Below are 15,460 nucleotides of genomic sequence, written 5' to 3' on the forward strand. Positions count from 1 at the left end.
CAATAAGATTCCAACTGACTTCATTTGTCGATCAATAATCACCCATATATCATTGTTACCTTTAGAGGTTCTAGGTAGACCCATCACAAAGTCCATGGTTATATGTTCTCATTTTCATTGAGGGACATAAATAGATTGCAAAGGTCTGATAGGTCTCCAATGTTTAGCCTTTACTTGCGGACATATTAAACATTGAGCAACATGCTCAGCAATGTCCTTCATGCCAACTAGTCTCTAATATTAATGGACTGCATCTTTCTTGGCTAAAGTTATCTTGTTTAGGAAATTGGTACCAAGGACTAGTAAAAAATTGACCATCAATCATAAAAATGCGCATGGTCCTCAATCTTGGTATCGAGTACTACACTAGTGTGTTATTGGTTCGGTATGGTACGAGCTGGTATAGAACATTATTTATCCCTATATTGAGATAGCTCTTATGCCATTTTTCTCACTTTTTATCTCGGTACATCTTGACATAAGGTGGTGCATCTCAATACAAGTCCATATGCATCCTACTATGTCTCAGTACACGTTGATACGCCTCAGCATTGATCCGTATGGGCTGATATAGGGCTTGTACTAATTTGAATATGATTTTTATACCAATTTCAGATTGGACGCCTTGAACCGGGCAATTCATGGCAGTATTGCAGCCCATGATATGCACAATCCTTGTGTGCAGCCTTGTTATCTCGAATTTGTACTACATAGTTGACCTTGTTTTGATTTGATAAGACTTTAGTGAGATAATGATATCGAGTTTATAGCATAAATAGGTGCATTAGGTGACTGTTTAGCATAGTTTGTTCATAACTTTTCTTTCCAAAACCATTCAAGAGATTCTTATGTCCTACATCTCTCTAAATTTATATTGATAGTTTAAAGTAATATCACTTGTGTAATGATGGCAAGGTTATCCATCTTGATATTGGACCCTATACCAGTATCGTCCTATAATAATTTCAATACACTATGATATGAGATGGTGAGGTGTTCCAAGTGTCGGTGTGGTACGAGACTGTACCGGTATCGTACAATATGGTATGCTCAGTATGGTATAGTATCGACCAGTACGGCAAACCTTAAATAATGGTCTTGACTTTATGACAATTTTTTTGGTTTGCTGTTGGTTACTTTTTTGTTGATATTCTTGGAAAACATAATAAGTGGCATATTTCGTTCATGAGCTCATGTATTAGCTGGGCTCAAATATTGTTATGTGTTGTCCTTTTACTTCCTAACTCACTAGCTGCTAGCACTGCTTGGTCACTAAATCTATGCATCCTCATTTGCTGCTAAGTGGTGAGTTGTGGTTTGGATCCCCTTGTGTACAACATACTTCAGTGTCATTTCAACCAAGCTAGTTGTGTTGTTTCCTAGAACCTCTCATGTGAGGACCCATGTAGGCAAGTATTTAGTCCCATATTAGCTATGCACTAGGTAGAGCTTGGGTGGTTATATAGATTAAGGAACCCAAATAGTACCTTTTAGGTAGTCATTTTGGATGAGATCTTAGGTTGTCACAAATAGTATTAGAGCAAGTCTAATCCATAGCCTATGTGGGCTAGGGGACACTGTTACATGAGCCCATTAGGATTGACCGTGGGCTAATCGTGGTGTTTATGATGGGATTTATGGTACTTATGATTAAATTTGAATGGATGTGGACTCTTAGCATGGTGAGAATGTCGAGGCTTATATAGGAGAAGAATATGAGGATCCATATGGGCATGTGTCTAGTCTCATGTTTAGATTTGAATGGATGTGGACTCTTAACATGGTGAGAATGTCAAGGCTTACATAGGAGAAGAATATGAGGATCCATGTGGGCATGTGTCTAGTCCCATAGTAGTTATGCATTGAGTAGATTTTGGATACATATACAGAATTAAAGAATCCAAATAATATCTTTCAACCAAGGTTTGCCATACCGTGCTGAACCGATCGGTACACCCCATCTCGTACCGGACCGATGGAGAATTGACACGATTCGGTCGGTAAAATCGGTACACTGGCGGTACCGAAGAAAAAAGAACGAAAAGTGAGAATGAGAGAGAGAGGGGAGGGGAGGGAGGGAGGTGGGAGCCGCCGGAGGCCGACGGTGGCCGGCTGCGGCCGTCGGAGGGCTTCCGAGCCCCGTATCGCCCGATAGAACTTTCAAGAGAGCAAAAAAGAGAGAGAGAGCGCTCGGAGAGGGGCGAAGAACCTACCGAATGGACGGTGCCTCCGTTGCGAGGCTCTCGGTGGCCGGCGTGCCGACGCCGATGGCCTGAGGGCAGTCGAATGGGCGGAGCCCCTCCGCGGCTCCGCCCCCTTCTTCTTTTTCGAAACAGACGTCGTCTGTTTCGATTTTTTCTTTTTTTTTTTTGTTTTAAACTTATGAAGTCAGCAACTGGATTGCCGACTTAAGAATTTTTTTTAAAAAAAATAAAAATTGTGAAGCCGGCAAATCATTTGCCGGCTTCACTTAAAACCATATTTTTTAAAAAAATTTGCGAAACAGGGGCGATGCCCCTGTTTCACGCCTGCGGCGCTGTGCGCGTGGACTGCGCCCTCCGACGGCCACGACGGCCAATCAGAGGCCGTCCGGCGGCCCTGCCGGCTCCTTCTCCTCCCTCTTTTTTTTTCTTCTTCTTTCTCTCTCTATTTCTCTCTTTTTTCTTTCGGTTCGGATCGTCGGTTCGGTACGGTATGAAATCATATCGAACCGTATTGCCGGCCGACCGAAACGGCCGGCAGTACCGGTTCAGCATATCTTGCTTTCAACTAGCCTTTTTGTGTGAGGTCTTGATTATTACATCCCAAGTGTTAGTTATTATCACAATGTATCTGAAAAAAATCATGCATCTTTGAGATTAGGGGTGCTATGCCCAAGGTTTATCATATCATATCGAATCAGGCGGTATAGGATATTGTACCATATTAGTCTGGTATGGATACGTGGTACAAGGTATCGACATTGGATATATCGAGCTGGCCTCATACTGATACAATAATATGTTGGCATTGGTTCATGGCCTAGTATTGTGATGGCAAACCTTCGCTAGATCAGTATTGAGGCTCGGACCAGTCAGCGGCAGCATGATTTGGCACGTCCCCATGCTATTTTGTGCTGGACTCGAACCAATAGTAGAGAAGGTGGGGAAGAAGGAGAATGGGAGAGAGAAAAAGAGAGAGAGAGGGAGAGAGAGTGGGGAGGAAGGGAGAGGGAGGGAAGGAGTGGGGAGGCTGATGAGGCCATCTCGAAGGACAGAGGAGTTGCTCCGCCCTCCTTCGAATCAAAACAAGTTTGACTCGCCCTTGTTTCTTGTTTATTTTTGCCGACTTATAGTAAAGTCAAAGGCAGTCTTCCCAGCCTCTCCCTCTCCTTCACCAACCCCCCTCTCTTTTCCTCTCTTTCCTTCTTCTCCCCTCATTGGTTTCTTGTTTCAAACATCGAAACCATCCTGGTCCACCACCGGTATGGTTTGGCACACCCCGAATTGGGCAGTTTGATACAGTTCTGCAATGCTTGTTTAAGATCATGTTAGACTATGGACCTGGGCATCCAACAATGCCATAGCTCTTGTTTGTGGACCAATTAATGGGTCCACTTGTTAATGGACTCGCTAAAGAAGCATCTCTTGCAACCCTTTTGGTCACCATAGTTGCCAATTAATGGGTCCACTTGTTAATGGACTCGCTAAAGAAGCATCTCTTGCAACCCTTTTGGTCACCATAGTTGCCAATCCTTCCTTTTCCAGTTTAACCCTGTTGGTTGTTCGGTTGAGAACTTGAGATTCAGCTTTTCTATATTAATCCTTTGTAAACTACAAATGTTACTTTGTCTTTCTCCTGAATCACATGACTGGTGCTTACTGACTTGTAAGGTCAAATTTCACACTTTGAGACAAATCATGCAAATTTGTACAATGGCATATTGAATTTTGTTATGGTAGATGTGTTTTTTGAATCTGGACACCATTTGACAGGCAACCTGTGACATGCTAAATGGTATGACTGACTCCATGTCATGTTTAATTTATCTGTGTTTTTTTATGTATGTAAAGAAAGAATACCGAACAGAGAAAATCATAATTTATTAGTTCATTTGTTTTCATATCGTCTTTTTCTAGTAAGATCTTAAAGTGTATGATTTGGCCAATGAATGAAAAATAATTCACATTTAGAGAAAACTAGAGTATAAATCTGGTTAATTTGAACCAAAATCATGGGTTTTAGGTACTTTTATAACAATTAACCTATAATAAAATGAAATTAAAGGGGATGGAAGCACAAAAACAAAAGAAATGTACAACAATAAGCTGCAGCAAATTTACAATTTCAGATGAGTTTTCTTTCCCATAGAAACTAAAATGCTTGTCTTCTACTACAGTTATCCTTCTTTACGTGTTGCATATATTGATGAGGTTGAAGAAAGAGAAGGTGGAATGGTACAGAAAGCCTATTATTCAGTACTAGTAAAAGCTGTTGATAATCTTGACCAGGTGATTATCCTTTTGATTTTTTCCCCTCCTTTCTTGTGGGTAAAACTGTTATTTGAAGTTTAAACTATGGTGTCCCAATAATTAGGTATAGCTATACTAAATGTGCTCTGTCTTTTCCTTTTAAAAGGAAATCTATCGTATTAAGTTGCCAGGATCTGCAAAGATTGGTGAAGGAAAGCCAGAAAATCAGAACCATGCTATTATCTTCACTCGAGGAGAGGCTCTTCAGACCATTGATATGAACCAGGTAATGAAGATATGTCTGAATTTTCTAGAAACAGATTTCGAGCCACTAAGACTAATGATTCTTATACTTTTTGCTTAATAAAAAAAAATGTGTAGGACAATTACTTAGAAGAGGCTCTTAAAATGCGTAACCTTTTGGAAGAATTCAATGAAGATCATGGAGTGCGTCAACCAACCATTCTGGGTGTACGGGAGCATATTTTTACCGGAAGGTAAGAATGGTTTTCGGGAGCCATAAATCAATTTCACACATGTGGGACAATAAGACTGGTTTATGCTCTCTAATATGTCAAATATATCTGTTTTGCAGTGTGTCATCCTTGGCATGGTTTATGTCAAATCAAGAAACAACTTTCGTGACGATTGGCCAAAGAGTCCTTGCAAACCCATTGAAGTGAGTTCCACTATATTCATACTCACAGTACATTACCTCATTAGGTTTAATGATATTCATGTCCTGTCAGATGATATATCTGTTCTACAAAATTCTATGCAAATCTCGATCATGTATTTTAGATAATTCTAGGATAAACTTAGCATGAGGCACTTAGAATGATGGATTTAACCTTCTAACAAAACAAGTAATTCCACGTAAGCGTTACTTTTGCAACCAAGGGCTAGTGCATACTTTCTAATTGGTTTATCTCGTACATGTATCCGTCATTCTTTGGAGGTGCTACATCAACAGTGCCATGAGTGTACTTCAAAATCAGACCTTTTGGTACTGTAGCTAATTGTTGTTGTAGCCTTGCCTTAATTTGGTATGTTCATGTTCAATGTTATTTAGCATACAGGGTGGGCTAGTCAGGAGGCTGCAACTGCTTATTCTTCTAACATCTAATTTCTGTTTACTTTATTCACAAACAAGTTTAAAGCTCTTCTATACACATGTCATATTAATTCCATGTCAAGTTTTATTTATCACAAATGTATCCTGAGGATGTAGCCAAGCTATCCATATTCATTGCTATAATGCCTGCTCTTCAAAATAACTTTGGTATATTGTAGTTTCTGATTTATATCTGGCATATTAATATTACTAGCTTTTGCTGGATGCTGTATGGTCTTACATGGTTCGCAAGTTGCATTGCTGACCGACCATATGAGGATTTTACTTGTGGAGAATATAGAACCTTCAAAGTTTTTTCTCCTTCAAAATTTATCAGAACTTGTCCTGATAGTTTTAGTTTTCTTTGGTATGGACAGGGTTCGTTTTCATTATGGTCATCCAGATGTGTTTGATAGGATCTTCCACATTACCAGGGGTGGCATTAGCAAGGCATCTCAAGGAATAAACCTGAGTGAGGACATTTTTGCCGGTAATTTCATGTAATCCTGAACTTCGGCGATGATTTCCCTTTTGTGTAAAATCTTTCATTTTGTTTGCTCTTCCAGGTTTTAACACCTTTTGTTTTTTTGGATAAAACTCTTCCAGGTTTCAACTCAATGCTAAGGCGTGGTAATGTCACCCACCACGAGTACATTCAAGTTGGGAAAGGCCGCGATGTAGGGCTTAATCAAATCTCACTATTTGAAGCTAAAGTTGCCTGTGGTAACGGCGAGCAAGTACTTAGCAGAGATATCTATCGTCTAGGCCATCGTTTTGACTTTTTTCGTATGCTGTCTTGTTACTTCACAACTGTGGGATTTTACTTCAGCTCACTGGTAACCTAATTCTATTTCATTACCTGTCAAACTAGAATAATCTCTGGAGCAAATTTAACATTAGGGCTTACTGAAAGATGAGATCATAGTGACCATAAATATAACATCTATTATTTAACTAGTAAAAAAAAATATGAGCAGAATAAAACTGGCAAAAGTAGGATGGATTAGCCAAAAGAGGTTCCATTTTATAGTTGTAGGTAGCTTTTCTTCTTTTTTAATGCCCATGATATTTTTTAATATTCTACAACTTTCTTACCTTAAATACATGCAGATGGTTGTCATTATATTATATATCTACTTGTATGGAAAACTTTACCTATCATTGAGCGGATTAGAAGAGGCATTTCTGAAGCAAGCAAGGATGAGAGGCAACAAATCCCTTGAGGCAGCCATGGCATCTCAATCCATAGTTCAGTTAGGCTTATTAATGGCTTTACCAATGGTAATGGAGATTGGACTAGAAAGAGGATTCAGAACTGCCCTCGTTGACTTCATTGTCATGCAGCTTCAGCTTTGTGCAGTTTTCTTCACATTCTCTCTTGGAACAAGGGCTCATTATTTTGGGAGAACAGTCTTGCATGGCGGGGCAAAATATAGAGCAACCGGGCGAGGATTTGTAGTCCGGCATGAAAAGTTTGCAGAGAATTACAGGATGTATTCGAGAAGTCACTTTGTGAAAGGGCTGGAGCTGATGATACTGCTGATAGTTTACAAGTTGTATGGGAAAGTGGCAAATGGCACAATTACCTATATGCTAATCACGTCATCAATGTGGTTCCTTGTGGTAAGTTGGTTGTTTGCACCATTCATTTTCAACCCATCTGGTTTTGAGTGGCAGAAGATAGTGGAAGACTGGGATGATTGGACCAAGTGGATAGGGAGCAGGGGTGGCGTTGGTGTACCAGCAAATAAAAGCTGGGAGTCCTGGTGGGTTGAAGAACAAGAGCACTTGCAATACACAGGATTCTTGGGACGATTTTGGGAGATTATTCTTTCTATGCGCTTCTTCCTTTTCCAGTATGGGATTGTCTATCACCTGAACGTGACCAATGGCAACAAAAGCATTCTAGTGAGCTTCATGCCTTTTAGCTTAGTGTTTGCGATAATTCAACCAAAACATGAAGTAGGCCCTTCTTTTTCCTGGTATTCTGCTCAAACAGCAGCTGTAACCAAAACTACATAAATAAATAAATAATGCTGCTGTTTTCTAATAATTTTAGGCTTCTATCCATGTCAAAGTGGCAAAGTTGGTTGCATTGCTCATTTGTCATTCGACTAATTACTTTTACGAACAGGTGTATGCCCTGTCCTGGTCGGTGATAGGTGCAGTGATGATTATACTCAAGGTCAGTTCTTTTCTGCATTGTGTTTCATTCATAAATTTGGTATTGCTTTTAAATGAGTCTCTTTCTGCAGATGGAGTCCGTGGGCAGGAAGAAGTTCAGTGCAGACTTCCAACTTCTGTTCCGGTTGCTCAAGCTATTCCTGTTTGCTGGGTTTACTGGCGCAGTATTCATCCTCTTTGCTGTTCTTAATCTGACGGTGGGTGACATTTCCACCAGCGTCCTTGCCTTCATGCCAACGGGATGGGCCGTGCTTCAGGTACCGTTTTCCTTTTGAAAAAGGTTAATTCATTTCATGCATTTACAAGCGGAAAGTTCGGTTGTTCTTCTCTCTCTCTCTCTCTCGTTATATATTTTTCAGTTCTTGCTAGTACCATGAGCCCCCAAATAGAAGCCTTCATATAGTATAATCGGACAAATTATTACGATGTGTTTGGAGAATTTTTTTTACCAAGGAGCCTTGCAACAAATTTCACAATTTCATGCTAGAATATCCGATGCAGATATCACAAGCATGCAAGCCGATTATAAAGACACTTGGGCTATGGGGCTCAGTCAAACCATTTGCTAGGGCATACGATTACGTGATGGGTCTTGTGATCTTTGCACCAGTGGCTGTGTTGGCATGGTTCCCATTTGTTTCGGAGTTCCAAACAAGGCTGCTATTCAATCAAGCATTCAGCCGAGGCTTGCAGATTTCACGCATTTTGTCTGGTGGGAAGAAACATTACTAACCAGAAAGAAGCCTGAGAGGAAAGATGAACAAGGCCGAGAGGAACTTGGCGGCTTCAAGAGGAAAGACGGAGGTGGGGCGACACAAGTTTATATTGAGAGATTTCTCTGCTGCGCACTGTGCTTTGTGGTTTGCCTTTGTGCTTGCCCTACTAATATGAGTCGTAGGTGTAAACCGTGCATGTTACCGCTGGCATCTCGATTCATCAATGCTCGAGCTTATCTGCGAGTAAACCTGCTGACCTGTTTGCCTTTACTCATCTGTTTAGAATTTGGGCCACTGCAACTGACTCCGATCGATATGCTGCCATGACTTCCTTTATACTCCGGTTTCTTTTCCCAATAAGGCCTATATGGATGGTTGGGCTCAAAAACCTATGGAGTTCGTGAGTTTCATCAGTACAACCGCGAAAAATATGGAATTGTGGGCTGGATTTACAGCACATGATGTACATTGCGTAATTTCTCCTGTACTCTATAATACGATGCATCAGCTGAAAATTTTTTATGATATTTTTTGATATTCTCTAATATGGTACATTGATGGAAAATCTCTTCGGTATTCTCGGATATTTTATAATATTTTTTAATATCAGCTAATTTTTTTTATATTCTCTGATATTCTCTAATAAAATTCAATCATCAGCTCCAAGAGGTAATATTCCTCGGTCATAGAAAATGCCTCTATCTTGTTGGAAATCTTTCCTTTGTCCTTAAATTCTTTAACAATAAGATCAAGAAGAAGGCGGCATCCCAAATTCTTTGCAACCACCCATGTTGTCTCCCATTGGCTCTAGGCCACCTCCATCTCATCCTCTGGTTAGAGCAATACCTGAGAGGGAGTTTTTAAGGGCTGAAATCTCATCATCTGAAACTCTCATGGTGGTTACACAACCCCTTTCCATAATGTTCTCCACCTCCGCTAGACGCAGAGTAGTCACCAGCTTATTTCGGGTTGTTCGCCATGAGCGGAAGAAGAACTCTAACGGCTACCATCAACTACCCACAAGGTATTTGAAAGTAGCCTCCACAAACTGCGCAAAAACTAAAGCACCAAAGCACAAGGCGGTCACGCAAGCATTATTTTCATGAGATATCTTTGTAAGATGAGCCAAACTCATTATTTTGGTATTTATTTCCTTTTAAATAAACTTATTTTTCTCTTTCAAATCTTCTTCTTCTATTATAGTTGTTTGATTTAATTTGTATTTGTACTGGATCCTGGGCTAGTGTGTTTAATGTACACCAAGTAGCGTGCCATTTTATATATATTTAGAGGCAACACGAAGCATCAGGGTGAAGAGCATGTATCCGGCACCAAACCTTAGGCAAGGGACAAGGCAGGGCCGCCTGCTTGCGGGCACCCTTCACAAGCATGCCATGCGCATTTCAACGATTATTATATGAGCACCAACAGTTGGTAACTCAGCTAGAGAGTCTCGCGTTCAAATCTATATGTTATTTACAATCTCCTTCCTTGCACTAGCCTATTAGTTTTTCAACCTTGTGCACGCTGCTCCCAGTTTTTTATTTTTTTCATTTCGCTTGTTATTTTCCCTGGTTTCATTTGCTAATAAGGAAATGTGCTTCTAATCATGAGTCAGTTACATAGAAATCGAAAAAGGTTCTCTATATTGATGTAATTCAAAATAACAGGATTATGGACCAAAATGGAGCCAAGTTCCTCTCAAGATGTCTTCAATTTCTAATCATCTGGCGTGACTCAGATTCCATTCTGTAATCCGTTTTTGACTGCATGGCCCTCATCTTCAGTAGTAGAATTATATCTAGGGTATGGAATCATGTGATGATGATCATCATGAATCACAAGAAAAACCTACATAAAACCTTCTACTCTAACGATTAAAATTAGCATTGAGATTACATCTGAAGCAGTCTCTTTCCTGGGGATACAACATTCGACTTATATGATGCAATTGAAATCCCTTGGTTGTAATGGTGCTAACATTTTGGCAGATCAATTTCATACCTACTGCCAGTTTTTTTTTGGGTAAGACCTACTAACCAAACCAATTTATCTGACCTGTTTTAATCCCTGTACCATTTGGTGTTGGATTAAGACCAGAGCTGCGCCAAACAATGAAAGATCCAAGTCTGATTCCAGTTTGCATTTGGGACCAAATTTAAGACCTGATTCAACCCATAGCTTCATTCAAAGTTGGGTTATCCCTATTTAATTTTAGGAGATTAGGCTCACTCTGAAGATCGGTGTTGCTCAATCAACACGATGCAACCTACAGCTGGGTCTCACCGAATTTCAGTATGATTCACGAATACTTGACCAAACCCAGTCCATTTGTTGTCTCTACTACTTTTTCTTCCTCCCGAATGAAAAAAATTACGTTATGTTGGACTTCAATTGGGGATGACCGCGCTTAACGGTTTAACTTGATTCAATTTGTTCGGATTAGGTTTTTTTTGAGGAAAAAAAAAGATAAAAAAAAAAAAGAGGAAAGGGATATTCCCCTGAGGCTATATATTATAATTTAATATTAATATTTACATAATTATTTGAGACAATAATTTAGAGTGCTCTCATGATCAAGCGCATGAGAGAATGGAGGAGTACAAAAGGAAGGTAGAATAGGCCAGCAAATCAGCAAATTGTCTTATCAATATTTTTTTGATCAAGGCTCTTGGTGGTTAACTGGTTCATTCTCCTATGTAGAGGATCTAGCTACCCATCAGTTTCTAAAATTTGAGGTGTGCGCCTATATTCATTTTAGTTCTTCAAATAGCTTTGAGTTTTTCGACTCTCTTGGGCCCTTAGTTCTCGTTGTCCATTCTTCAAAGATCTGAATAGATTTCTTTGCTATTTCCAAAACAGAGTATGTTTCGAATCGGAAGATTCAATTATTTCATTCTTTCAAAATCAACCAGTGTGATGTAAGGAGAAGAGAAATGGAGGCTCTACCTCGTTCTTTATCAAGAAATAATTTATTCCAATCCTTTCAAACTTGAGAGATACTATTTGGGGTTGTGGATAGTACAAACCTTGGGTTATCAATGTCCATAGAGTTGTAAAATAAGGACAAGACAGAAGAAGATGGTCAGTGGTTTCATTGCTCCTATAACAAAGGTGACACAGCTGCACGACCTGTACTCTCTTTTTCTTCAGATTTTTAGCTATCTAAATTTTATCGTAAAAGGTCAGTCAGCCAAAGACCTTAACTTTTTCAGGAAGTGACAGTGACCAGTCTATCCAATTGCTTGGTGAACTCCTCCATCAATCAAGAATAAGCAACAATTTTTGATCGAGTACTTTGCTATTTTACTCCATTTCCACAATCTTTTATCCTCTTCCTTTGATAGAATTATGTATGATAAATATTCGATAAGTTTGATGCATTCTTCGGTGGCAGCAAAGCTGAGTGGTCGGCTAAAGTTTGAGAGCTGGTGCTCATTAGAGAGGAAGCCATTAATACTGCTTCGAAGGTTGATTGAAAGAGCATGAAGGTTCGATAGGAGAGAGTTTAATGGCCTGGCTTTTAACTAGGTATCATGCAAGAAGGATGTGTTCTTACCATTACCTATCATTGAAGTGGTAAAATTTTAGAAGATGCCACCAAGTTTGATGACACCCCTTAAAAATGGTGAAACACCTTTGCAAGATATGCTGAGAGGCGATAACTGTAACCTAGATTTGTAGTAAATGCTTTGTATTAGATTCTTCCAAGGTCTTCCATGTTGAGAGAAGAAGTTCCACCACCATTTCATAACCAGAGATTTAGGATTTTGAGGCTTCTAATCCCCAACCCTCCCATGCATTTTGGACGACAAACCATTAACTAATTTGCAAGGAATTTGGTTTTTCCATAGTGTTCACCTCCTCCCCACAAGAAGTTCTTGTAGGCAGTGTTGATTTTCTGTAACACTGATTGTGGGAGAAAGAAGACCAACATCCAATAGACTGGTATAGCATTGAGCACTGAACTTATAAGTGCTCTTCGATCCGCTATAGATAGGACCTTTGACTTTCATTCAGCTTCTTATCCAATTTTTCCGGTATGAAGCTCCTCCATCTTGGACCAAAACCTCTTTTTTCTAGAAAAGTGTTGAGAAATCACCAAGAGACACTGTCGAAGCTTTCTCGAAATCAACCTTGTAGAGTAATCCTTTCTGTTTAGATTTCTTGCAGTATGAGATAATTTCAGCTGCTGTTATGTAGCTTTCGAACATCGATCTGTGCCTAATGAAAGTCGATTGATTTTCTAAAATGAGCAAGTCAATGATGTGATCCAGTCTTGTGGAGAGCACTTTCGATAGAATTTTAACAATATTGCCTTCCAGACTGATAGGTCAAAAGTTACAGACATCAGGATTTTCTGTTTTCTTAGAGATAAGGATAATGTTGGTATAGTTAATACAGGATGGGTCTGAAGGCGATCTGTGGATTTTTCAAAGAAGGCTAATATATCCGATTTAACTGTCAGCCAATGTTTCTTGAAGAAGGAGATTGAAAATCCGTCAAGTTCAGGTGCTTTGTCACTTGAAAGATTGAAGATGGCTGCTTTGATTTCAGCCTCAAAGAAAGGCCTATCTAATGGATTGAGATCAATCGGATTTTCAGGGTATAGCGCCTCCCATTCAGCTTCCACCATTAGAGTTTTAGCTGAACCTAATAACTCTATATAGTATTGAAGAAGAGCTGAGTGGATGCCTGCTTGATTTTGAAAAATTTATTCGGATTAGGTTTACTATTTAATAAAAGGTGAGGATATAATTTTTGACCAGCTTGATGAAGGCCTATTTGGATGGTGCTTAGTTTGTGACTAGAATCAGAATTGAAATGGGAATCAGAATGGATTGAAATAGAAATTGAAATGGCCAAATCCTCTAAAATATTTGGTTCGTGATCGAAATCAAATCAAAATTAGAATAAAAATTTGAATCCATAAGGAAGAGTGAGGATTGAGTTTTCGATTAATTGGGCTATTTTCATTCCATCCCAAAATTAAAATTGGAATGGAACTCCTTCTAACCAAATAGTTAGAATGGGAGTCATCCATTTCCATTCTGATTTTGGACCCCCACTCTTCCAAACAAGCGCCTATGTCTAGGAATAATAAACTTAAGATAATATTCATAATAGAATATAGGATTTGATTCTATAGGATTATACATAAATTATATTGGAAAATAAATCTTATAAACTAATCCTATCCTATGTTTGGATGGTAAATTAGAATTTTCTTCCCCTCCCTTCTTTCTCTTCCCCTCATCTCTTTACCCTTTCTTTTACTAGAATAATAAATTTATCATTATCAAATATCATATTAATAATTATAATTATAAAATAATTTACATCAAGAAAAAGCCAACATATCTTTGAAATTTAAAATTAAAATATGTTCAAATTTAGGATAGATTTGAAATTTGCCCCACGGGTACCTGCTATTGGAATCTGATTATATATAAATTTTATAATTTTTTATCAAAATTTTGACCATGGACCTAATTTGATATGACTTGATCCGATTTTTTATTAGGTTGGATCTAGATCTAACATTAGATTCATTTTAAGGATGGTGATTGTAGCCGATTCACCGGGTACCTGATCAACTCTAAGGAGGCGGATTTTACTTGATCCAATTAAAACCCGAGGCGGGTATGAGTTCTAGATAAAATCTTGAAACAAGCTCAAGTCAGGTACAGATAATAGTATACTCTGTCTCAAATCTAATATTATATAATATTATCCAAATATTTTCTTTTATAATTATAATTATTTTTTTAATATTAGCTTGATGAGTTCTTTACTTGATCCAACCCAATTAGAATCAACTCCTCTTATCTAGCCGATTCGACCTGATCCGAATAAAGATACGAGGATTTGAATCCCAAAATTTTTTTAGATGATCTAACCACTACTCGACCAATAAATTATGATTGTCTATTTTAAAATTGATTGATAATATATTTATATTATTTAAATTCTTATATATAAATATAGCCACCGTCTAAACTCTCTATCCGGTCGGCTTAAGCTGCCCACCCAGTCGAGACTTTAGAGGACATAAAAAATTGAGAAAAAAAAAGAGTGAATCATAAGAAAAATCAACAAAAAAAAAATAGTTATTAATTTATCTTATAATTTAATCCTCAAACAAGTGATTAGGAAGGAAAATAAAATTTTAATCTATAGAATTTTTTACTTCTATAGAATTTGGATCAATTTATCCTTTTCTAAATAGGCTCTAAATAAATTAGATTTGGATTTGATAGATTTTTAGATATAATCGGAACTGTATCTGATTCGATGTAACTCAATTGTCACAAACTTTCGCTCAATATGTTCCATGCATCAGAGATTCTTAATCTGACGTGCGCCTTACGTACGTTTCCGAACAGGTGACGTGGCGCCTTACGTGCCTTGCAAAACACTCACGGATAGGATCCAAACCTGTATGAAGTCGGGATCCGAACCCGTATTAAAGGACCTGTCTTTCGGCCTTCGACAGGGTTCTCTCCGCTCTCTCTTTCCTGTGTACCAGTGCGGGACCTTCTAATATTTCTCTACTAACAATAGATCTTGATTTTTTTTTTTTTGGTTGATACCTTTATCCTTTTTCCATTTTGGTGATCTCCGGTTTTGTATGGCGGATCTGTCAAGGTATTCTTTTTTATTTTCTCAGTGTTATTGATTTGATTTTTTTAGAATTTTTTTTGTTTATGTTGCAATTGCTGATATGGATTCAACAAAGATTCCATGAATGGTTTCGGCTTTTGGGATTTAATCTTGGCAAGCATTACTTTGTCCGGAGTCTATGTCCTGGATTAGTTTGGTTTTAGGTTTTCGTGAGTTGATTTCGTGATTAATGTTATGATTTTCTTTATAATTTAATTCCTGTGGCTTTGTGCTTAGTTTCTAAATTTTCCCTTCATTCTATTCTTTTTCTTGATATTGTGAAAATTCTCGAAGACTTACAAAATGGCTCCGGATGCCTTTTGATCATACCG

The 15,460-nt window shown here is 38.4% G+C and overlaps 1 protein-coding gene across 1 annotated transcript in view; it reads left to right on the top strand.

Annotated features, from left to right (window-relative positions):
* LOC105053303 (callose synthase 5) overlaps positions 1–9,015 on the top strand; it is a 55,579-nt gene extending 46,564 nt beyond the window's left edge. The window contains exons 31-40 of the mRNA XM_073244411.1: positions 4,379–4,490; positions 4,618–4,737; positions 4,833–4,948; positions 5,047–5,130; positions 5,943–6,055; positions 6,172–6,401; positions 6,676–7,473; positions 7,700–7,750; positions 7,821–8,006; positions 8,251–9,015. Coding sequence (XP_073100512.1) covers positions 4,379–4,490; positions 4,618–4,737; positions 4,833–4,948; positions 5,047–5,130; positions 5,943–6,055; positions 6,172–6,401; positions 6,676–7,473; positions 7,700–7,750; positions 7,821–8,006; positions 8,251–8,481 — 2,041 coding nt within the window. The 3' untranslated portion in view covers positions 8,482–9,015. The remainder of the gene's footprint in view (positions 1–4,378; positions 4,491–4,617; positions 4,738–4,832; positions 4,949–5,046; positions 5,131–5,942; positions 6,056–6,171; positions 6,402–6,675; positions 7,474–7,699; positions 7,751–7,820; positions 8,007–8,250) is intronic.
* Positions 9,016–15,460: the final 6,445 nt, after the last annotated feature.

This window comes from Elaeis guineensis, chromosome 10 (assembly GCF_000442705.2).
Source record: "Elaeis guineensis isolate ETL-2024a chromosome 10, EG11, whole genome shotgun sequence".
Lineage (NCBI taxonomy): Eukaryota > Viridiplantae > Streptophyta > Magnoliopsida > Arecales > Arecaceae > Elaeis > Elaeis guineensis.